A 23,522-nucleotide genomic window follows, 5' to 3' on the forward strand; every position below is an offset into this window, starting at 1 on the left:
TACATGTTGAGTGGCTGTATTAGCACTACCTAATCCGATCAGAAGGTCGGCGGTTCGAATCCCCGCAATGGGGTGAGCTCCTGTTGCTCGGTCCCAGCTCCTGCCAGCCTAGAAGTTCAAAAGCACGTCAAAGTGCAATTAGATAAATTGGTACCGCTCTGGCGGGAAGGTAAACGGCGTTTCCGTGCGCTGCTCTGGTTCACCAGTAGCAGCTTAGTCATGCTGGCCACATGACCCAGAAGCTGTACGCTGGCTCCCTTGGCCAGTAAAGCGAGATAAGCCCCAGAGTTATCCGCAACCGGACCTAACGGTCAGGGGTTCCTTTACCTTTGCAAATTAAAGGTAAAGGTAAAAGTAATTCTGTAAAGTAAATAAATTTTGACCAAAATGCGGGAGGCAATGGAAGACAGGAGTGCCTGGCGTGCTCTGGTCCATGGGGTCACGAAGAGTCGGACACGACTAAACGACTAAACAAAAGTAAATAAATAAATCTGGTAAGGGCTCCCTCTTGTGCACACCATAGCAATGTATGTAGCAACTGCCACATAAAAGGAGTGCAGCCTCTACACTTTGCTGGGAGTTGCAGCAATGTCCCAGCAAAAATGTTTCCAGGCACTCCTTGCATATTTGAAAATATATGTCATCATTTTTATTCTAACACCCTCCCCGCTCAAAGTTTAAGTACTACATAGAAAACTGCTTTTGTACCAGGTTGGACTATTTTATCCATCTTGCTCAATATTGTCTGCTTTGGCTGGCAGAAGCTCTCCTGATCTCCCTGATCCTTTTAGCTTGAGATCTCAGCTTGGGACTTTCGGCATCCAAAGCATCTGCTCTACAGCTGATCTACAGTCGTCGTCCCCCCCCCCCCCCGCCCGTCCCAGTGTAAATAATTCAGCATACAACATGTCACCTTTTCTAGAACACTTTTACATCTTCAAAGAGCTTCACAATCTTAGCTTTTATCTCCTGCAACTGACAAGGAAGAAGGCTAAACCGAGGCAGTCTTTTGTCCGAGGTTACCCAGCAAACTAAGGGACGCGGGTGGCGCTGTGGGTTAAACCACAGAGCCTAGGACTTGCCACAGAAGGTTCAAATCCCCGCAACAGGGTGAGCTCCCGTTGCTCGGTCCCTGCCCCTGCCCTCCTAGCAGTTCGAAAGCACGTCAAAGTGCAAGTAGATAAATAGGTACCACTCTGGCGGGAAGGTAAACGGCGCTTCTGTGCGCTGCTCTGGTTCGCCAGAAGCGGCTTAGTCATGCTGGCCACATGACACCGGCTGTACACCGGCTCCCTCGGCCAATAAAGCGAGATGAGCGCCGCAACTCCAGAGTCAGCTACGACTGGACCTAATGGTCAGGGGTCCCTTTACCCAGCAAACTACGCAACTTAAAAATATTTCGAGACAGGCCCATGCAGGGCAGGGGGCAGAGGGTCACTCAGAGGGCTAAGTTGGCTGGGGGTCTCCACCAGGCTGCCATGCCAAGGATGCTCCATTCCTCCCAGCCAGCCAGGGTCTTATTGGGCAAATCGGCCAATCTGTCTGTATGCACTGTATGGCTTTGATAGTAAAATCTGGATCTGCATTATTACGTACTATTGTGTAGTGTCAGATCAGATTAGGCAGTGGCACGGCCGTGGCACATCTTACGGACAAAACCTATGCCTTGGGCCTCAGACAAGCTCTGCACGGGCCTGATTTGAGGCACGTGCCAAAGGGAAAGGAAATCCTCACTTTTTTTTTATAACACATGGCAACCGCTTCTGGAATACATGAGACACTAAGTGCGATCCACCGAAATCCCATGGCAACATGTGCAAAGATTTCTTGGACTAAAATACAGGGGTGTGAATTTATTTGAAAGCTGGCTGGTTGGTAGGTTTCAAGTTGAGTTATTGTGTGTACAGTGGTACCTCAGGTTACATACGCTTCAGGTTACATACACTTCAGGTTACAGACTCCACTAACCCATAAATAGTGCTTCAGGTTAAGAACTTTGCTTCAGGATGAGAACAGAAATTGTGCTCCGGCGGCGCAGCAGCAGCAGGAGGACCCATTAGCTAAAGCGGTGCTTCAGGTTAAGAACAGTTTCAGGTTAAGAACGTACCTCGGGAATGAATTAAGTACTTAACCAGAGGTACCACTGTATGTCCTTTTTAATTAATAAAGTTATTTAAAATAATAATAATTTGAGGCAGCTTCACCCGCCTCCAGTACAACCTGATGAACTGTATATATGTTGGTTTTAATTTCTATGCAAATTGATGTGGAAATATGCCTCTATGAGAGAGAGAGAAGACAGAGGAGGAGGAAGAGGATTCATAAAACCAACGTGTTAACCATCTTGGCTGCAAGTTTCATATTGGTTGCTCAACTTGTATTTGACTGAGAGTCCATGCGCACCCTCTGACGTAAAGATTCAAACCATTTTATGCTTTCCTTTTTTTAATGAGGCGTCTCCTCCCGGATGTGAAATAATCAAGCAGTTCCTGGGAACTGGGAAGCATTGCCCTAACTAGATGTTCATACCTTTCCTTGCCTCTCTGCATATTGATTTAAAATTCTCTGTGGGCAGGTGAATTTCAAATTAACGCTCCTGGCTGGCGGTTCCCTACACGGGACTATCACGTACAATGGTACCTCGGGTTAAGTACTTAATTCGTTCTGGAGGCCCATACTTAACCTGAAACTGTTCTTAACCCGAAGCACCACTTTAGCTAATGGGGCCTCCCGCTGCCACCGTGCCGCCGGAGCACGATTTCTGTTCTCATCCTGAAGCAAAGTTCTTAACCTGAAGCACTATTTCTGGGTTAGTGGAATCTGTAACCTGAAGCGTATGTATCCCGAGGTACCACTGTATATCAAAGAAAGCTTTTAAAATAGGGATATCATCACCAGTGCTCTTTTTTCTAAATGTTTAGGGGTACTCTCATTTTCCTACTCATATTCAAATACTGCCCCTCAATGAGGCCAAACTTAGATTCACAACATGTTTAGGGCTATGCGTACCCCTGCATCGTCCCCCCAAAAAGCACTAGTAATTACTATGAGCATTTGTTAATTGCCACTACTCCATATAACATGTCCTAAAGCGATTCGCAATCATAAAAGCACACATAATGCAATGTTTAAAACATACATCGAAAAGATAAAAGAACATTTTACCAGGTTCTGTTTAGTTGTGTCTCTCATTTCCATGGATTCAGGCCAGAATTAGGGGGTTGTTTCTCAGACAGGACCTTGACTCGTTTTATGAAGGCAACAGGAGCTTTATTTGCCGATCATCTAACAGCAAGCATCACCTTTTATAACTCTTCTCACGGCCCTCCTCAAGATTTCTCCTCCCATTTCCACCCCCTTTCCATACACACCCAAACCTCCAGGCTCTTTCTGGCCTTCATAACCTGCCTTTTTTTACACACATCCCTCCCGTGACAGGATGTCCTTGGAGATTCAATACGCCACATGCTGGCTCTATGTTATTACGCTATCACAGAGATTTAATCTCTTGCCTTAGTAATACTTTCTAATTTGCATTAGCAATACTACTTTATTTTTCTGCAACTTGCATGAGTCATACCGCTTTCTTTGTTTGCTAACCCTGGACTTAATCGTATATATGCAACTGGGAACAGTGACTGTAGCGCTATCAGATTTAGCAAATATTAGATCTGCAAATGGAGAAAACCAAACACAGTTGCGTTTGACTTCAAATGAGGAATCTTCGAAAGAAGCGAGGGGATTGGCAAAAGGAGGTTGGAAGGCAAAGAAGAGGCTCAAATCTTTCCAGAACGCCTGGGGGCTGTTCAAAACCACAATAAGCGGAGTTCAGCTATACAGTGGGACCTCGGGTTAAGTACATAATTCGTTCCAGAGGTCCGTTCTTAACCTGAAGCACCACTTTAGCTAATGGGGCCTCCCGCTGCTGCCGCACTGCCAGAGCCCGATTTCTGTACTTATCCTGAAGCAAAGTTCTTAACCTGAAGCACTATTTCTGGGTTAGCAGAGTGTGTAACCTGAAGCGTATGTAACCCAAGGTACCACTGTAATTTATACCGCAGTTCGGGAAAGGGTAGCTCCTAGGCCAAGGGGATTTCAGCATGGTTGACGAGGGCCAAAAAAGCTATTCGAAGCAAGAAGGTTTCCTTTAGCGTTTTTATTCCTGTTTTTATTCAGTTAATGGCATTTATCAATTGCCTTGCACAATAAAAAGTAAAACGGCTAGACAGGTTAAACTAGGACCCATAAAAGCAGTTTAAAACCGGGGGGGGGCAGGGGAATTAAAACCCATAAAAAATACATTAAAGAGAAAGAATTCTGTGCATATAAAGAATTGAGTGCAAAAGCAACTAGAGGAGGAATAGAAAGAATTACCATTTGAGTACAGCAAAAGCAGCAAGGAACAGATATAACTAGAAAAACAAAAGACGTGTGTGGGGAGAAAAGCGATAAAATCTACCTTTTAAAAAGAGTGGGTGGGGAAAAGTAATTTGGTCTAAGAAACATCAAAGCATGTAACTGTCGATTAGATGATGTTGGCTTCATCCCAGACTCTATAAAAAACTGTGTGTTAAACTAATTGAAAAATCCCCTTAGCTTGTTTTCAAGCAACTTTTTCCACTTCTGCTTAGAAAAGTAAAACATATTGGAACCAATTTTAAATTCTACTTACCCATCAGAAAATTACTCTCAGATGCCTACAATATTATCTGCAATGTGATGAGAGGGGATCCAATCTCATTAAAATCGATGTGGGAAATGGATTTGCACTGTGAAACTGATAACACAAACAGGCAACAAGCCTTTGCAATTATTTTGGGAAATGGTATTTGAATACATTTTTTTTCCTATTAGGGGACACATAGCACAAGCTGATCCAAGGTTAACTTTACTAAATATTACTTAGTTGGTCTCTAAGGTGCTACTGGAAGGAATTATTTTATTTTGTTTTATTTTGTTTTGACTACGGCAGGCCAACACGGCTACCTACCTGTAACTTTACTAAATCTGTCTATAGATACCAATAATAATTTACTGATTACCTACTAATCTTTCTCATGTCTGCAACAAGATACCTGTTATCCAATACCAATATTGGAAAACAGCTACAAACTTAACTCTAGAGGTATGGTAAGGCAGACCACAGATCACAACTCTTATGGAGAAACTAACAAAGTATATTAGGGCCCTAAGAAGCACAAAGGCTGAAAATGATTTGGGAACAGTATAGTGCATGTTTATGAATAACACTGGAAAGGACAGCGCTATCTCTTCCCCACCCACAGCTCGCTATGGAACAATCTGTTAAGGCGGAGATTAGAAGACACTTCACTGATAACTCTTAAGATATTGTACAAACCAGCTCAATATTTAAATGTATTGTTTACCATTTAATATGCATGGAATTTTTATTGGAGGTGGGGGGATATATGGAGATTGCTTGTTATATAAGTCTTTTCAGTCACTGAAAAATGAAGTTAAGAAAAGAATCATTCAGTGGAGGGGAAAGCCCTCTCCTTGGTTTTATCTACTGTGGAATTCCACTGAATGAATCAGAATTGAGATTCAAGCGCCAGACCCCTGTTGCAGCCTGTGCCGCAAACACTTGCAAATCTGTAGAAGTCAGGACATGGGTCAGAGACACCAAACAGCCATACAGTGGTACCTCGGGTTAAGAACTTAATTCGTTCTGGAGGTCTGTTCTTAACCTGAAACCTGTTCTTAACCTGAGGTACCACTTTAGCTAATGGGGCCTCCTGCTGCCGCTGTGCCGCCGGAGCACAATTTCTGTTCTCATCCTGAAGCAAAGTTCTTAACCCAAGGTACTATTTCTGGGTTAGCAGGGTCTGTAACCTGCAGCGTCTGTAACCCAAGGTACCACTGTATTGTGAATAGTTGTACCTCTAGCCTCAGTAACTTCCTCTTGTCACATTTATTTTCCAGGTTGTACAGTCTGCACACAGTGACAATGATCACTTCATGTCTTACGAACTTAATTCGTTCCGGAGGTCTGTTCTTAACCTGAGGCGTTATTTCGCTAATGGGGCCTCTTGCTGCCGCTGCGCTGCCAGCGCACAATTTCTGTTCTCATCTTGGGGCAAAGTTCTCCACTTGAGGTAACTCTTCCAGGTTAGCGGAGTTTGTAACCTGAAGCATTTGTAACCTGAGGTGTTTGTAACTTGAGGTACCACTGTACAGTAGTACCTCTGGTTACGAACTTATTTCGTTCCGGAGGTCCGTTCTTAACCTGAAACCGTTCTTAACCTGAGGTACCACTTTAGCTAATGGGGCCTCCTGCTGCCACCATGCCACAGCTGCACAATTTCTGTTCTCATCCTGAGGTAAAGTTCTTAACCTGAGGTAATACTGCTGGGTTAGCAGTCTGTAACCTGAAGCGTTTGTAACCTGAAGTGTTTGTAACTCAAGGTACCACTGTAGTTTGTTACTTTGCTGCAGTGAGTGGGCAATTCCCTAAGTAATAGAGATGCGAGCATTATGCCTGCTGGATTGGCAGTCCATGTGTCAGGGAGAGGATATCCAGATTTGCACCCTCAGGACATCTGTAATTTCCTATCTCCCCTTATCCTTTTGCATATTCCAAATCCAATTCAAATCCCCTCCTCCTTAATAAAATTCCTCCTTCAGAAAACTTTTATGAACTTCATGCTCTATAAGGTGGACGGTATTGGTTATCTCGAGTGTCTCTGTCCCTGAGGACCTTGGGTTTTTTCATTTTTCTGTTGTTTGCTGCCAGCCTCCTATCCTCCTCACTGCCCTTGGAGCTGCCTGTGTCATCCTCTAAAACTGCCACCAAGCTGCTGTTTGCATCTGTCTGTGTGGTTGCTGTCAGCACCTTGGAATCATGGGATGCTATCAAGCTGGAATGGAAAATTCCCAGTCATCTCTCACCCCTGCAGAGCGTAACTTTCCTCTTAAAGTCCCCCCCTTTTTTTTTTGCAATGTACCTGCACCAAGATCCTGGAAAGTTAGTACTTTCACTCCTTCCCATTTTGTGCTGGGTACTGCTTGGGCGTTTTGCATTTTTTACGGAGCACACCTGAAGAATATTAGCCTCTGGGATGTTGCTAGTATCAGAAATGTCTGGGAAAACCTCTTTAAACCATGCCACCGAGGTGGTAATTAAATCCTGCCTTCCCCATATCTTCAAGGAAGCTTCTCAGTCTCAGATTACTTGTGTTATTTATGTTCTTCCACTGTAGGCAGTAGATTCACAGTGACTTTAGTAAAGGTCTCAATGGAAGTGTTGTGCCTCAGTCCTATTCCTATTGTAGACTCTGCAGTCTTTTCAGAGGTATCCTTTTAGAACTGTTGTAGACAGTGCTGTTTTTCTTGAAAAAGAGGTACCAGAACTCATCATGAATGTCTCCCTTGTTCTCTCGTCATGGCAAGTGCACCCGCCTGAAAGGTGCCAGAAAAAATGGCCCTGGTTGTAGCTCTCATGGGCTCCCAGTCCTCCCTCAGTAACATGTGCTATTATTTGTGCTGCGGTAGGGCTTGCTTCCCTTTCAAAGTGGTCAGAAATGTTCTCACTCAGTGCATGGTTTTAACTGAGGATGCATATCACCCCAAGATTCTTGGATCGTTGCCCACCTGATCCACCTGCTTACTTCGCGGTTTTGTCACCTTATACAATTCTTTAAAAGAAATAATGCAACTGTGAGCGTGGCAGTTGGCTCACCTGCCATCTTGAATGATGACATCGCAACTTCTCTCTCCCCCCTCCAATTTACCAGCTTTCTTGACCATCTGCAGCTGAATGAGTTGGCTGCACCACATTTTTCTGACCAATAGGGCACATGTAAGGTAACCAGAAAATCAGAACCACCATTCAACAAGCATAAGATCCAAAGTATTTTGTCCCAATTTCCTACTGCTTGAAATATATCAAAATAAAATAATAATATTGTGGTATGGGAGCAATTATAAGTAGCTATTAGAGAATCAGCATGTTAAGCTTGATTAGAGTATCAGACATAGATTGGGGAGATCTGTCTCAAATTCCTCCTCACAGAGCTACTATCCTCAGCCCTCTTAGCAAACTACGGTACCCAGAATTCTTTGTGGGAACTCGTGTGCTTTGAATGGGCTTTGGACCCGATTTAAATGTATGGTGTAGATCTGTATTAAGAGTCTTTTTTGGAACCAATCTTGTTGTGTTCTTCAGCTTCTTTTTGCACAGGGGAGCAAATGTCTACAACACTTGTGACTACCTCAAGGAAGCTTTCTATGTAGGCAAGAGATCTACTCACCCCACAAACCTCCACTTTCTTTCCTATTGACAGTGGCATTCCTTAGGCCAGTGGGCATCCTTGGAATCTTGAGAAAGGGCACCCATTACAAGATGGCTGCTGTATGGAATGGAGCAACACAAAATGGCTGCCACCTCTCAAAGAACAGAAAAATGTAGGGGGAAATGACATCTACGCCACTGCTGCGCTTGCTCAGTGAGAGCTCTTTGCGTCTCTCCTCTGTTCAGAATGGATAGGAAGGTGGCTATCCAACTGCAACATCCAATGAAATGTGTCCAAGCTTAATGGGGCATGTTCCAATGTGAACAGGAACTGAGCAGAAGGTGCAAGCATCCTCTCATTTGCACTGTGGATATTGGAGAGGATATTTACTGAGACCTTTCACGGACACTGGAGGTACTGGTGGGCACTCTTAGCACTCATGCACACCACATTGTTATCTGGCACTACGAGGCCCTCAGCGCCTCCTGAAGACAGGACAATTGATGATTGAGGGTGGTTTCACCTCTAGCAGCTCGAGCCAACTGCCACCATCACACCCACCCCCTGCTAATTAAAAACAAAACCCAGGTGCAATGTTCTGCAGTATTTTTCTTTATTTGGTACCCAAGTACATGGGGGTGGGGTGTGTGTGCTGAAACTCATTAGCTGGGAATGGGGTGGCGGCAGCAGTCTCTGGGGCACCCAGGCAGTTATAGGAAAAGGCAAGGGGGGTTATGAGCAAAGATGGAAACCCATCTACGTGACTAAATGAGCAAGGGACAGCAGGCTGTGGTTGCGTCGATTGGGCAGTTGGGCAGTGAGGCTACAGGGAACCAGACAGAGGGCCTTCTCGGTAGTGGCGCCCGCCCTGTGGAACGCCCTCCCATCAGATGTCAAAGAGATAAACAACTACCTGACATTCAGAAGACATCTTAAGGCAGCCCTGTTCAGGGAAGTTTTTAATATTTAACGCTGTACTGTTTTTAACACTTGATTGGGAGCCCCAGAGTGGCTGGGGAAACTCAGTCAGAAGGGCGAGGTATAAATAATAAATTATTATTATTAGTAGTAGTAGTATTATGTAGACGATTGATGTCTGTAGTGATGTGTGTGGGGTAGGTTGTCAAGCGTTTTGCAGTGGTGCCCCCCAAAAAAGCTCAACAACTCTGGGCAATCTCCCCACAAAAAAGTGCAAGAACTCTAAGCAATCCCCCCCCCAAATTATTTTGTTGCGGTCCCAAAAAATAGGGGTCGTTATACACAGAAAAATACGGTAAGTACACATAGCATAATCTCTCAAAAGGGCTTGATTGGGAACTCTTAAGATGGGTGGAACGTGATGGGACCCCAAGTCTCACCATGAGCAGTTCTCTTACCCAACTCACATCTAACCAACTCAAGAAGATGGAGTCAGTCTGCCTGGTCACGATTCAGCGTTCATTCAAATCAGCAGGACCGCCCTGCACCTCTCAGTCTGAGCAAGCTAGGAAAGGTCTTTCTGAAAGGCACCAGTTGCCTCTCCCGTAAATCCCTCCCAAAAGGAGGGTTGCCCAAGTCTGCAGCTCCTAGTCCCTGTGGTTGCCAGCAGAGGGTCGGAAGGCACCCACAGAGGCTTTCACCCTGCTCAAACGGAACCCTTGCCATCTCCCATCAGCTTGGCATGGTAGGGAGGGCAGAGAATCCCAAAGAGCGCCATCTGCCTCTGCTTGAGCAGAGCACCCCTGAGCCCCCACCCCCAGCCCCCAGACATCGCTGCATGCAGGCGAACTCCTGGCTGCCTGTTCATTTCTTCTTTTTCTCCTGTGTGCTGGTAAACCAGGAGTCCAGCAGCTTCTTGCTGTAATACAGCTGCCAGCCGTGAACCTGCACGGCGACCACCACCAGCAAGTACATGACGGAGACGGCGGAGAAGCCAAAGATGAAGCGGTAGGCCTTGCCGTGGCGGTAGAGCTGCTGCGCCATCGGGAACATCTCCATGCTGCCATAGATGAGAGGCGCCACTGAGAAAAGGCCCGTGCTGATCATGGAGATGACCAGGTAGCTGATGTTGTTCCGTGGGAAGGAGAAGAGGCCGAAGAGCGAAGGGATGATGCTGAGCAGGTATGGGTACTCCCACTGGTAAGGCATGGCCACCTGGTCGTGGGGCAGCAGCTTGAAGTGAGCGACACACATCTGCGCTGCCACCAGAAGCCACAGCGCTATCTGCATGTAGATCAACTTCTTAATCTCCGACTTGAGGGACACACTGTGGGAAGCAGAGGGAGGGAGGGGGCGGCAAGGGTGAGCAAGAGCCAGCACTAAAAGGTAATTTCAAATATGGTGGTGAGATAGTCAACCCCAAGACAAACGGGTGAAGAACTAGGCAGAATGACATAGGCTATAAGCTACAAAAACCCAACAAACCCAAACCCAAAGCAGGGAGTTGATTTTCTGGATGTTAACCCCTACCATCTCAGACTGCAGAATTATTATACTATTGCTATTTATAAATATATGTACCACTTAATGCCAAAATAAGCTTCTAATCTAAGCAAAGCTTACTCTCTCTTACTGACCCCATTTTTTAGCACAGACAACAATCCAATGTAGCACAAAGTTTCATTTTTGTGTCACTTATTCTCATCTCAGATTCCCAGACATTGTTGCGATGCAACTGCCATCATCCCTGACTGCTGGCTGAGCTGGCTGCGGATAACATCCAGCAACATCCAGGGACCCAGCGTTGACGGACGCTGCTCTACATCCTCAACCATGGGCCCTCAAGTGCTGTTGGACTACAACTCCCATCATGTGTGACCACAGGCCATGATGACAAAGGCCGAAAGGATTTGGAGTCCAACACAGGCTGCTCTCGACCAACTGAGCAAAAGAATTCCGACTGTACTGATCTGTGGCGATTGGGATGATTCTATTTTAAAGAACAAAGAATCAAATATTTTATGGGGGTGCTGCTGATAATTTCATTCTAATATTCTGCAAGGGAAGTGGAGCTGCAACCCAGCTGCCACCTTTTTTTTTAAAGAACAAATTTCCTGCGCCTTTAGCAGCCGCACAAGAAATCAAAATTCAGTACTGTAGAGGAAAACTTTTCCTAGTGCGGATACTGTGATGGAGAAGGCCTGGCTAGCTGAATCTCCAGCTGTGTGAAAGACACAGGCAGAGGAAAAACAAAACCAAACCTCATTAGTAGGTGGCCAACCTCTTCCCACAACACCTGGTCTCCCCCCATTTTACTGCATAGTGATTTACCGGGCGATCTGCACAACGACGTTACATGCATTTAGCTTTCCCCCACCCACACTTTTGAGCAAGAGGGCGGCGGCGAAAACGCAACGACGCTGCCCGATAAGCGGACGGGGGGGGGGAACCCCACGATGGCGAATGACTAAGGAGGGATGACAGCGGGAAGCTCCGGCAACGTGCACTGCTGCGGAGGCGGGGGAAGCAGCCTGGTTTCCCCCGCTGGGCGCGCGGCTTGCTGGCCCCACCCCGCGAAGCACCTCATTTGGTAGTGCTGTGCCACGCGCTCCCGGTGCCGGAAGTCGCTGCCGTCGGTTCCAGCGGCTCGAGGTCCCGCGCGGGACGCCATCTTTCACCAGGAGGGTTAGCGGACCCAAGTGCGCATGCGTCAATCCAAGGCCGTTCCCGTTCCTTTCGCGTCGGTGGCTATAATGTTGGAAGCGAGGGGGAGGCGGATGTTTGCTCGCCCGCGCCTCTCTGATTGGTAGCTCTCGCCGTCTCTCGTGTGACGCTGACCAATCCCCTAGTTAGTAGGAGAAGGAAAGGGGTGGGGGGAGCCGCGCCAATGCGAAACTACATTTCCCAGCGGGCCTAGCGAGCCCTTTCTGGTTTATCCTTCGCGCGCGGGTCTGAATGGAGCCTTCTGCTCTCCTCAGGGTCGCGATGTTCCGCTCGAGCCGTTGGTGCCTCCTCTGCGGGTGCGGAAGGCCGTTCAGTTCCCGCGCCTGGTAAGAGGCTCGTGAGGAAACTGGGCAGGGAGTCGGTTTCTCTCCCCCCCCCCACTGTGTATCCCACTCTTTTCGGCCAGCCACCTCTCAGCCTGTGCCAGGCAGAAATTCAACAGGTGTGGTTTGGTTTCCCCTCCCCCCCCAACACAGGGGATGTAAGTGATAGGAGGGAGGTATCACCTGTTGAGCTTCCAAAGCTAGAAACAAAAGGTGGCTGCAATGATGATGAGCCCCAGGCGTTTCTTCTGGATACAGATTTAAGTTACTGGAAGGAAGCTCCTGACTCTTCCTTGAAGTACTAGCATCCTGTTAACTGGACAGAGATGTACAGGGTTGATCCAGGGTTCCTTTGGGGCTTAGCCCCAAGAACCTATTTATAGTGTTAAGGCCTAATTCTGAAAAGTATGGATAAAGAAAAAAACACCTCCAAGCATATGCAGAGTGCCTTTTGCTTTAATCAGTAAGTGCAACCTGGTATTAGGAGGCAGGAGATCTAAAGTAGGTAATGGGTTTTTGATTTTTTAAAATGCAACATTGAGACACTTTCGCCCCACAAAAACCCTGCGGGTGGTTTGACTGACAAGTTGGGAACATGGGGAGAGGCTGTCGGTTGAGGTGGTGGAGAGAATATTGGATGGCCCTGGGTGCGAGTGAAGGGAGATATTTGAGTAGGGTGGGGGGGAGGGAATCAGAAGGTGTTTGAGATCGGGTTGGATAGGGGTCGAGCTTGTGAAAAGTGTTGTGTGGTAGATAAGTCCTCTCTCCCCACTGGCCCTAAATGTGCTCATTCGCGTGTCTTACTGATTTCAGTTAGACTTAGAGAACTAGTGTGTCTCCTTTCTGACATTGGCTAATGTTACAACTACCCTATGAGAGAGATGGAGATGGAGGTGTAGAAGAACACCATCATTAACATCTGTTTTAAAACTGGCTCCCTAGGGTCCCTTCTGCTGGCTGTTGCCCATAATCAGAATAACCAATTCTCTACATACATATTCGAATTTTGCTTTTCTCCCTCTGCGTACACTCATTTACTTGATCACTCTGTATTCTGAACCCCTTGATGGGCACAGACCCATTATATAATCCAGAGCTGTTGTTAGCAGCTTCTCTCACAGATGCAAGATATGAATCCAGATCAATATTTATGTATTGTTAGAGGAAGTTAAGAGTGGCAGGCAAGCTGTGTGTAGAAGGAGCCAGTGTCAGAATGGGAGACGAAAGTATGGAGCTTAAAGCCAGCTGGCTATATATTGGTGATTATTTACAGTTTCTTATTTTGTAGGTATCAGTTGTTGCAGAAGCAAAGAGGCTCACGGAAGCCAGTCACAGACAACTCCAGTGAAGTAAGCATCTTGAGTCCCACAAGATCACTCAGCCCCGAGGAAACGTTAAACCTGCTGGAAGCATCAGTAGTGCATGCAGATGGTATGCCTGTCATTTCTCATAACACTAGAACGACATGTGAAAAGAATTTTGGGATTGTAGCCTTAATCCAGAATGTGGCAGCTAGATTGGTGACTGGGAGTGGCTGCCGGGACCACATAACACTGGTCCTGAGAGATCTGCATTGGCTCCCAGTACGTTTCCGAGCACAATTCAAAGTGTTGGTGCTGACCTTTAAAGCCCTAAACGGCCTCGGTCCTGCATACCTGAAAGAGCGTCTCCACCCCCATCGTTCAACCCAGACACTGAGATCCAGCGCCGAGGGCCTTCTGGTGGTTCCCTCATTGCGAGAAGTGAGGTTACAGGGAACCAGGCAGAGGGCCTTCTCGATAGTGGCGCCCATCCTGTGGAACACCCTCCCTTCAGATGTGAAGGAAATAAGCAGTTATCCTATCTTTAAAAGACATCTGAAGGCAGCCCTGTTTAGGGAAGTATTTAATATTTAATGCTGTACTGTTTTTAACATTTGATTGCGAGCCACCCAGAGTGGCTGGGGAGACTCAGCCAGATGGGCGGGGTATAAATAAAAAATAATAATATCATTATTACCACAAGTAGCACATGAATCAGTAAGTGTGATGCAGCTGCAAGGAAGGCTAATAAGATTTGAGGATGCTTTAACAGAACCATAATTTCTAACTTGCTGGAAGTAATTGTTCTCGTTCATTCTACCCAAATCAGACCTCAACTGGAATACAGTCGTACCTTCGATCCTGAACACCCTGGAGCTCAGATATTTTGGCTCCCAAACATTGCAAACCCAGAAGTGATTGTTCTGGTTTGTGAACGTTCTTTTGGAACCCAAATGTCCTGCAGCCAATCAGAAGCCACAGTTTGGTTTTGGAAATTGAACAGACTTCCAGAACGGATTCTGTTTGATGACTGTACTGTGGACGACTGTACTGTGTCTGGTTTGGGGTGCTGCATTTTAAGAAGGATGTAGACAAATTGGGACAGATTTAGTATTCTAGTGGGGTGGGTGAAGGCGCAGTTTCACATTGCCTAGCCCTGGAGTGTTATAAATCAGACCTGCCTGCACAACTTGTGCTCACCAAGCTCAATGCAACTCTCAAGCCATGTACGGTGGCTTTCCAGATACTGCACTTGACAACTTATGCTGGGTTTTCAGCCCAAGCAAGGTACAGGCAATAAAAATAGGAGGTGTATAGATCCTCTGTTGGTCTGCCATACATGTTTAGTGAGCTGCATTCTTCCTAATTGTATAGACTTGGTATTAGCGAATGGAAAAAAAAAATATTGAGAGTAAAAACTGGCCTATTAGCCTTGGCTGCTCTATCGGAGGATTGTGAAACTTGCAGTAGATCCCCACTCTCCTTATGCAGAAAGTGTGCAGAATGTAGCTTGCGTGGTTTGCATTAGTGGTATAATTGCACAGCACACCTTTATGTGTTTATGTATTCTCTCTCCCCACAGCCCTGGCCCAATCCCTCTGAATTTGGTCTTTTGTTTAGAACGCTGCTGTCCAAAAAAAAATGTTGGGGAGAAGGGGGGCATACATTTGAAAGGGAAAGGAAATATAGAGACGGTGGAGAGGAACAGGGATTTCTGCTTATACAAGAAGCCCCTTTCCCCAAGCATGGAAAATTCCACCCAGAGCCTCCTTTCGATTCTGCATTGTGGCAGAGGTTGTTGACATGTTTTGCAGTTGGTTTGAAGACTCCAACAATCACCATTTGTCCCTGAGGCTCCTAGTTCTTTTGTATTTCAGGTTCACTGGTGGCCATCAGCAAACCCCCTGGCTTACCTGTGACAGGTATGTGGCGTTACATTTTGATGTGTTTGGATCCTGTGGGGTTGCGTGCCTTGGGCATTTCCTTTTAAAGTGGAAATGCAGGATTATAGAAATGCCTTTAGAAATACATACAGATATGCCTGTACTGTACAGATTAAATATGTGTTGTATGTGGCCTCCCCTTGCACTTGGCAGTTAGTGCAGAATGCTGCAGCATGATTAGTGACAGGAGGGAGGCCTTATCAGCATATAACACCTGTACCCAGAGGTCTGCACTGGTTGCTGATCCACTACTGGGCTGAGTATAAGATGTTACTATTAGTATATAAAGCCCTTACCAACTCTTGACTAGTATACCTGCGAGATTGCCTTACCCCACATGTGCCCACTGAACTGCTTTGATTGGCAGAATTGGAACTTTTACAGGTGCCACATAATATTCACACTGCATCTGTAAGAACTTGATCGTTTCGTGTGGCGGCACCGACACTTGGGAACTCCCTGCCTGTTGATATCAGTCAGACACCTTCACTCTGTTCTGCTGGAAGCATTCTTATTTAGACAAGCCTATCCAGATGTTGCGCTGTGGGTTAAACCACAGAGCCTAGGACTTGCCGATCAGAAGGTCAGCGGTTTGAATCCCCGTGACGGGGTGAGCTCCTGTTGCTCGGTCCCTGCTCCTGCCAACCTAGCAGTTCGAAAGCACATCAAAGTGCAAGTAGCTAAATAGGTACCACTCTGGTGGGAAGGTAAACGGTGTTTCAGTGCGCTGCTCTGGTTCACCTGAAGTGGCTTAGTCATGCTGGCCACATGACCTGGAAGCTGTACGCCGGCTCCCTCGGCCAATAAAGCGAGATGAGCGCCGCAACCCCAGAGTCGGCCACGACTGGACCTAATGGTCAGGGGTCCCTTTACCTTTATCCAGATGTTCAGAAAGTTTTATGAGTTTTAATTTGTTTTAGTTTATTCTATTATGGTTTTAACTTTCTGTATGTTTTAAATTACCGTTGTAATTTTTTTTAGTGACAATTTTTAAAATCTTTTTTTGCAAACTGCTTTGAGGGTTTTTTCTACAATCAAGTGGTATATACATTTTGTGAAATAATAAGTAAATAACTGATCTCCCAAAGTAAAGCTGGACCAGGGTGGGAAGGGCTGGCAAGCCTTTTCCAGAACAAGTCTCTTCTTTGCAGCCGTGAGTAATGGCTAGCTTCTGTGTGGCATCAATGATTTCCCCCTCCTTCTCTGCCAACAACAGGCAAACCGGGGGAGCTGACTTTGCTGTCTCTTTTACCGGATCTAAGCCAGAAACTTGGCTTCCCAAAGAACCTCGATGTGATAAAAGCTGCAGTAAAGTAAGTAAACGGAGACAAGGTTTTGGAGAGAATGACAACAGGCGTGTACAGGATGGGTCTTATTTATTTAAATCCCACCTTTCTTCCACCATAGAACTCAAGGCAGCACGGATGTGCTCCCATCTGGATACTACTTTGCTTCAGCACCTCCAGACCATGCCCTGACATAATCAGCAAGAGGGCATTCAGTAAAATCCGATTAAACTGCTGTATTGCAAGAGAACCCATAGCACAGAAGTTAGACAGCTGACCTGTACTACAGCTCCAGTTTTCCAGATATGATCATGTGCTCCGAATTCACTTCAGAACTTCTGTATGCAAAAAATAAAATAAAAATGGTTGCCAAGGGCTAGTGGAAAGATTTGTGGTTGGCTCTTGTGAATCTAAAGACTGTGAGGCTGGAGCAACTCCCTATAAGGGAAGTTATATAACGCTTGCGAGATTATTCGCTTAGAAAAAGGGACAACAGGGTGGGGAGACATGACAGAGGTATATAAAATAGCCTCAGATACTGGCAGGAACTTGTAGCTGTTGTGACTTTTGGCCATTGATGCGTGGTTTTAAGCAAGGCACTATTCTGTCCACGAGATTACTTACTCATGGCCTGTGTCAGAGAATTAAAGATAATACAGTGGTACCTCGGGTTAAGTACTTAATTCGTTCTGGAGGTCCGTTCTTAACCTGAAACTGTTCTTAACCTGAAGCACCACTTTAGCTAATGGGGCCTTCTGCTGCCGCCTCACGATTTCTGTTTTCATCCTGAAGCAAAGTTCTTAACCCGAGGTACTATTTCTGGGTTAGCGGAGAATGTAACCTGAAGTGTATGTAACCTGAAGCGTATGTAACCCGAGGTACCACTGTAAAGGATTTTGCCTCTCCCTAGGGAGAGTTCTGGACTTGTTCTGCTCTCAGGTTGCCCGAGCACCACCCAGCGCCTCCAGGATTTCTATGCCCGATGTAGGAGAGCAGGAGATCCAGCCGCTACTTACTGGTGAGCTGAAGACTTCCTTTTTTTTAACTTCTTTTTATTCATTTTCTATAACCAAACAACAAAAAAATAAAAATAAAAATAAACAGCACACACCAAAGAAAAAAGAAAACATCAACCAACACAAAAAACATGACCAGAAGACAAACATTAATTAACAACAAATAACGGTTGACTTCCCTCCATCTCGGTTTTGGGTTATGTAAATATTACATCCATTCTGCAGTTTTTCATTTTATATCGTCTACACATCGCAAGGGTTATATTAAACCTACTGTGATTTTTATGTGTCTTGAGTTTGTTTCCATGAGATGAAGATTTCCTAATCGCTTCCCATGTCCATGGTAGGGTGGGGGGATCCCTCAGCAAAAAGACTTTAGGTTCCCATTCTGCCTTCCCCATTTCTTTCAAAGCGTTGTAGGCCCAGTTTGGCGTGTGTGTGGCCTGACAGAAAACCTTCTCTTTGCAGTGCCGTCACTACCAGGATCCCTGCAGCCTCGGAAGGGGAAATTCGTACAGGTCTCAAAGTGATACAGGTCGAAGACCATAAGCTGGTGAGGACAGGTTTTTAACAGGGAGGGAGGAGAGGATTTGACTCTAGAGAATTTGCCTGCTGCTGCTGCTGCGGGCAACTCGTTCAGTGGAGTCCTTGCAGGGCCTGAGAAGTTTGGTCTGGGATCCGGTTGCCTGGACTGGGTGCAGGGATTACTTTAGCTGCTGAAGTTACCATTGGCCCTCAGGAAACACACTGACTCGGGGCTTCTCTGTGGGTTGCAGGTGGTGCCAGTGGCTTCCCCTTCTCGTGGCAGCCTCCAGAGGAAGGAGGTTAGAAAAACACAGACACTCTATAAAGTGCTGGACTCCCACGAAGGCTGCGCCTTGGTGCAGCTACAGCCACTGACAGGTGCGTGACGGAGGCCCCGTGGCACAGAGACAGTCACAGGAATAACTGGAAAGGGGTGCTGTGATATGGAAAGCAAGCTGAGAAGTTGACATGAGTTCCCTCAGTTATAGCTACTCCCCCAATATTTTTTTCCATTTATAAAATGTATAAACTTTTTGATCAAAAAGCTCTCCAGGTAGCCCAGTATACACTTTGGAACCTGAGATAGCAAACCCTTAACCACCTCTTCTTTTTACAGTTGATCAAGTTTCTAGCTCTCATGACTGTAGAGAAACCTTTCCTGTACATAACTGTGTAGTTGTTTACTTGACGGGGCAGGAAGTCAAATGGAACTTGGCTAGGTCCTTTTATAATTAGGCAATGTTCATGGCCAGTTGATTTCCCTGTCCCTCTCTGCCTTCTCTTTTCCTTCTCTTATTTTAAGCCTCTTTCTCTTCCGATTTCCTCTTACTATCTTAGCCTTGCCACCCCAGAAATGCTTGCCTGGCCATTTTTGCCATTTTTGCACATTTAAAGTGTTTTGTTTTGCAAATTATGGTAATACGGAGCAAACCTCTGCAGTCTAGGGTTCTGTCCTTTTGCCTCCTTTCGTTATTTTGGACTGCAGAATCTGGGTTCCTTGGGTACGAAATCAGGCTGTCATAGTTCTTGTTTTTGGACGCTGTCCATTTGTCTTACTCGGGTTTTAAAAAGACCTTGGATTGCGAGGGTCACAGTGTAAAGCATTGCTGGGAAATTCTACACTGATGCCCCCTCTTCATCTCTCCTTTGTCCTTTTGGCAGCCTTCACTAACCAGCTCCTGGTCAGCCTGATCCTGCTGCTGAGCCCTGTGCTAGGGGACCACGTGTATTCCTCCCGTGTGGGGTCTGTCCTGGGGGAGCCCTTCCTCTTGCCAGCTGAGAGTACCCTGCCTCGCACCCAGGTACCAAACTGCTCTGATGCTGCCTCCTATCTTGGTGTCGGGGATCCACAGAGCGATGTAGCAGGATAGAAGGAAGGAACCTGACTGAGCAGTGCCTTGGCACAGTCAAATCTATGTCTCCGCAACCCAAGGCTATATCACTTGGGAGATAGCAGCAGCAATCAAGTTTTACATCCATTGGGGAACCTTTTGCCCTGCAGATGTACAGCTCCCATCATCCCTGACCATTGACTGTGCTGACTGGGGCTGATGGGAGTCCAACAACATGTGAAGGGTCACAGGCTCCTCATCTCTGTTTAGGGAAGCTTTTAATGTTTAATAGGTTATTTTGTTTTAGTGTTCTGTTGGAAGCCGCCCAGCGTGGCTGGGGGGACCCAGCCAGATGGGCGGGGTATAAATAATAAATAATATATTATTATTATTATTATTATTATTATTATTATTATTATTATTATTATTATACGGCCATACAAGTAGCTGATATTCCTGGCTACAGCCTTCCAACTTCTTTGTGCTCCAGGAGCCTTTCCTTGTAAAATGGGGCCCAATGGAAACGAATCTGTATCTCCCCAATCCTAGTCAAACACTCTAACTGCTCCATTGTGCTGGCTCCCTCCTAACTTCTGGTGGCAGGGACATGCCTGGAGTAAGGCCTCCTTTTCGTTTATTACGGTGGTATGCATTGTTGTTGTTGTTGTTGTTGTAAACCACCCTGTGATCCTTGAAGAGCGGTATAAAAATCTATTAAATAAAACAAACACTTTGCTTCCACTCTTACCCCCCAGACCTTGCAGCTACTAACTTAACGGGGACAGATGGGTACCATACAGGTCTAATTCCTTATTTATTTATTTATTTATTTGATTTATATACCGCCCTACATAAGATCTCAGGGCGGTTCACAGAATAAAAAGATCTTCAAAGCAACTGAATGCGGGTGGTGTAAAGGTATTTTAAAAAAAATCAAAGAGAGAACCAGACTGTAAGATCTTCCACATCACATCTGATTTGGAGTTCAGTTGATCTTCCTACTGTGCTGGGACATGAGAACCTTCCAAGCTCCAGGTCCTGCTTGGCGAAGAAGTCACTATACTGTAATGAACCGTCCAAGCTCGGCAAGGATAAAAATGAGACTTGGCGCCCTCTCTTGGGCTAGAGCAGGCGTCCTCAAACTTGGCACTCCGGATGTTTTGAGACTACAATTCCCATTGTCCCTAACCACTGGTCCTGCTAGCTAGGGATCATGGGAGTTGTAGGCCAAAAACATACGGTGGGCCAAGTTGGAGGAAGCCTGGGCTAGACAAAAAGCTCCCCGCCCCCAAAGTATAATAAGGACTGTTATGCACTTTCCTGTAGAAAGTTGTAATGATGACGCCTTCCCCTCCCATCCTCTTGAAAGGTCCTAGAAGATGCTCTGCTGAAGAAGCTGCACCTGCGGCAGCAACTGGCGCACCGATTGCCTCTCCACCTGCACCTGCACCAGCTCCTCCTCCCGGCCGCCGGCTCCCCTTCCTCCCGCACTGTGCTCACGGCTCCTCCGCCACCTTTTTTCCTGAAGACCCTTTGTCTTCTGGGCCTCGCCTTGCCACAGGACAAAAACAAGCAATGACAAGGCATCCAAAGCATTTGCCTCAGCTCAGCAGGTACCGCCTGCCCCGGTCAAGTGGAAGTGATGGCTTTTGACAGCCAGAAGCAGGTCTCTGCCAGGAAAGAAGCATCTCGTCTCCTACTGGCCGGATGAAGGACGTGAAAGGGAGAGGCTTCTTTTACACCTCCTGCGGTCTTAACAGCGTAGCAGAAGCAATTTTTGGAACTCTTTGTGCCGCGCAACAGTGAAGGTAGCAGCGAGGGAAACCTGGGTTCTAGAGTTTATGTTTGCCCTGATAAATGCAGCCTCCACAGGCTGTGAACCAGCAGGCCGATTGCATACACATGGTTGCTGGCATACACATGGTTCCGCCATGGCAATGCGAGTCAGTGGCTGGCTTAAGGTCCAGGCCAGAAAAAGCTTTGGCACACCCAACTCCTACTGAAATCGGTGGGAGTGCTGCACTCCCATTACCTACGATGGGATGCATGCTCTCCTCATGCTGTGTGGTTTACGCTCCTTGCAGCACTAAGCCACTGTGCTCGGCATTTCTCTTTCCAGAAGAGGCAATTGCTTGCCAATGGTTGCCTCTGGCACTCAAGATAATGGCGCTCTTCTAGGGGGCAAAGCAGCGTAGGCTTCTCTCCTTTATGAAACACAAATGACTAATGAAAAAAATGTGCTTTGGCTTTTCACTACTGCTTTTCTACATATATATATAGTGGTACCTCGGTTTAAGAACAGCCCTGTTTACGAACTATTCGGTTTACGTACTCCACAAAACTGAAAGTAGTGTCCTGGCGTGCGAACTTTACCTCGGTCTAAGAACGGAAGCCGAACAGTGGAAGGGCACCGGTGGCAGGAGGCTTCATTAGGGAAAGTGCGCCTCGGTTTAAGAACGGTTTTGGTTTAAGAACGGACTTCTGGAACGGATTAAGTTTGTAAACTGAGGTACCACTGTATATAAAATCAGAGCTGGCAGCCAGCTCCTCCTCCCGTCTTACCTGAAGCGGCTTTGTGTAATCTGAAAGCTTGTCCTCTTCTCTGCTGATACGAATTGATCCGATAAAGGTGTACCTTCCTTGTTTTCATGCCTAGTAATTTAGTAGTAAGATTGATTTGATAACCGCTGGACTGGTGTCGTTTAGCTTACGGCAAGAGGCGCAGAGTTGGAACAAGCGCTCTTAGTAGTGGCAGATGGTTATCTTGACAATGGCTTTCTGTCAACAGGGTAACCGGAGAGCCTTGTTGAGTTACTGCAGTGAGATAACTGGCATAAGATTGCAGGCATCAAGTTCATCCTGTTTTCAGGCTGTATTATGGTGCAGAGGTGCAAGTTGAGTTCAGACTAGAGGAATGTTTATGGGGTAGGGGGAATCTAGTTTTGTGCTATACACATAGGTCCAGGCCACTTGAGAGAGTTTGCAGACCTGGGCACAACCTTATTACTTGCCACTTTTTCCTTTTCTTCTAAAGAGGGTGGCTGCAGAGGGGTCTGTAGCAGTCTCCTGCAAGGGCCGAGGGCCAGGGATTCCTGCTCTCTAGCAGCAGCAGCAAGTGAAACTTACGAGAGGCAGAATCAGGGCTCTTGTTTGCAAACATAAAGGTAAAGGGACCCCTGACCATTAGGTCCACTCGTGACCGACTCTGGGGTTGCGGCGCTCATCTCGCTTTATTGCTGAGGGAGCCGGCGTTTTTCCGCAGACAGCTTCCGGGTCATGTGGCCAGTATGACTAAGCCGCTAATCTGGTGAAACCAGAGCAGCACACGGAAATGCCGTTTACCTTCCCGCCGGAGCAGTACCTATTTACTTGCACTTTGTGCTTTCGAACTGCTAGGTTGGCAAGAGCAGGGATCGAGCAACGGGAGCTCACCCCGTCGCAGGGATTTGAACTGCCGGCCTTCTGATTGGCAAGTCCTAGGCTCTGTGGTTTAACCCACAGCACCACCTGCGTCCCGTTGGCAAACATACACACACACACACACTAATAATAGGAAACAAGCATTGTTTGCTTCCTTCAGAATGAGAATTGCTGTTTAAAAACCTACAGCTTATTCTTCTTTAAAGGATGGAAAGGCCAGCTTTTGTCCCAAACAAAATCAAGAACTACATAATTTTCCTCCTTTCCTTCTCCTCTCTCCCCCCTCGTTCCACCCATCCCCACCAATCGTATTAAAAGAATGCAGTTTATGGTTTGTTGTGCAGCATGTAAGTGTCAGTGCTACCTGCAGTTATGCTGCTTTGGAAAAAAAAAGAAGCAACTGGAAAATGTGTGCACAGCCTTGCTTGCATTTTGGCTCTCGCTGCCATCTGGAGCCAGGCTGCAGCAGAGCATCAGCAAAGT

At 46.5% G+C, this 23,522-nt stretch overlaps 3 protein-coding genes across 6 annotated transcripts in view; 1 reads left to right on the forward strand and 2 right to left on the reverse strand.

Moving 5' to 3' along the window:
* Window positions 1-3,354, reverse strand: part of IL17RE (interleukin 17 receptor E) — a 57,345-nt gene extending 53,991 nt beyond the window's left edge. For both annotated transcript variants that reach the window (XM_081901892.1, XM_081901891.1), the window contains exon 1: window positions 3,166-3,354. The gene's annotated coding sequence lies outside the window, so the exon portion shown is untranslated. The remainder of the gene's footprint in view (window positions 1-3,165) is intronic.
* Window positions 3,355-8,848: 5,494 nt separating this feature from the next.
* On the reverse strand, window positions 8,849-11,903 carry JAGN1 (jagunal homolog 1). Its single transcript, XM_081903400.1, has 2 exons — window positions 11,753-11,903; window positions 8,849-10,497 (listed from the first exon to the last, which is right to left on the reverse strand). Exons 1-2 carry the CDS (start codon window positions 11,839-11,841, stop codon window positions 10,035-10,037), a joined length of 552 nt encoding a protein of 183 aa, XP_081759526.1. The 5' UTR covers window positions 11,842-11,903; the 3' UTR covers window positions 8,849-10,034.
* Window positions 11,904-12,091: 188 nt separating this feature from the next.
* Window positions 12,092-22,139, forward strand: RPUSD3 (RNA pseudouridine synthase D3). 3 transcript variants are annotated; one of them, XM_081903111.1, is made up of 10 exons: window positions 12,092-12,220; window positions 13,506-13,648; window positions 15,396-15,440; window positions 16,678-16,774; window positions 17,658-17,765; window positions 18,232-18,316; window positions 18,540-18,666; window positions 19,450-19,589; window positions 20,989-21,709; window positions 21,744-22,139. In XM_081903111.1, the coding sequence occupies exons 1-9, from the start codon at window positions 12,126-12,128 to the stop codon at window positions 21,196-21,198; spliced, it is 1,050 nt and encodes a 349-aa protein (XP_081759237.1). In that variant the 5' UTR covers window positions 12,092-12,125; the 3' UTR covers window positions 21,199-21,709; window positions 21,744-22,139. The 3 variants fall into 3 exon arrangements, with proteins under 3 accessions (XP_081759237.1, XP_081759238.1, XP_081759239.1); XM_081903113.1 differs by lacking the exon at window positions 12,092-12,220 and adding an exon at window positions 12,310-12,375; XM_081903112.1 differs by lacking the exon at window positions 19,450-19,589.
* Window positions 22,140-23,522: the final 1,383 nt, after the last annotated feature.

The sequence above is a fragment of the Podarcis melisellensis genome (assembly GCF_964234715.1).
Source record: "Podarcis melisellensis genome assembly, chromosome: 2".
NCBI classification, from domain to species: domain Eukaryota; kingdom Metazoa; phylum Chordata; class Lepidosauria; order Squamata; family Lacertidae; genus Podarcis; species Podarcis melisellensis.

Excerpts from the sequence above, each read along its gene's own strand:
- JAGN1 (XM_081903400.1), bottom strand. The coding sequence starts at position 11,841 with ATGGCGTCCCGCGCGGGACCTCGAGCCGCTGGAACCGACGGCAGCGAC. Across the intron at positions 10,498-11,752 it reads GCACAGCACTACCAAATGAG|TGTGTCCCTCAAGTCGGAGA; the intron begins GTGCTTCGCGGG and ends TGCTTCCCACAG.
- RPUSD3 (XM_081903111.1), top strand. The coding sequence starts at position 12,126 with ATGGAGCCTTCTGCTCTCCTCAGGGTCGCGATGTTCCGCTCGAGCCGT. Across the intron at positions 12,221-13,505 it reads CCGTTCAGTTCCCGCGCCTG|GTATCAGTTGTTGCAGAAGC; the intron begins GTAAGAGGCTCG and ends CTTATTTTGTAG. Across the intron at positions 16,775-17,657 it reads GTGATAAAAGCTGCAGTAAA|GGAGAGTTCTGGACTTGTTC; the intron begins GTAAGTAAACGG and ends GCCTCTCCCTAG.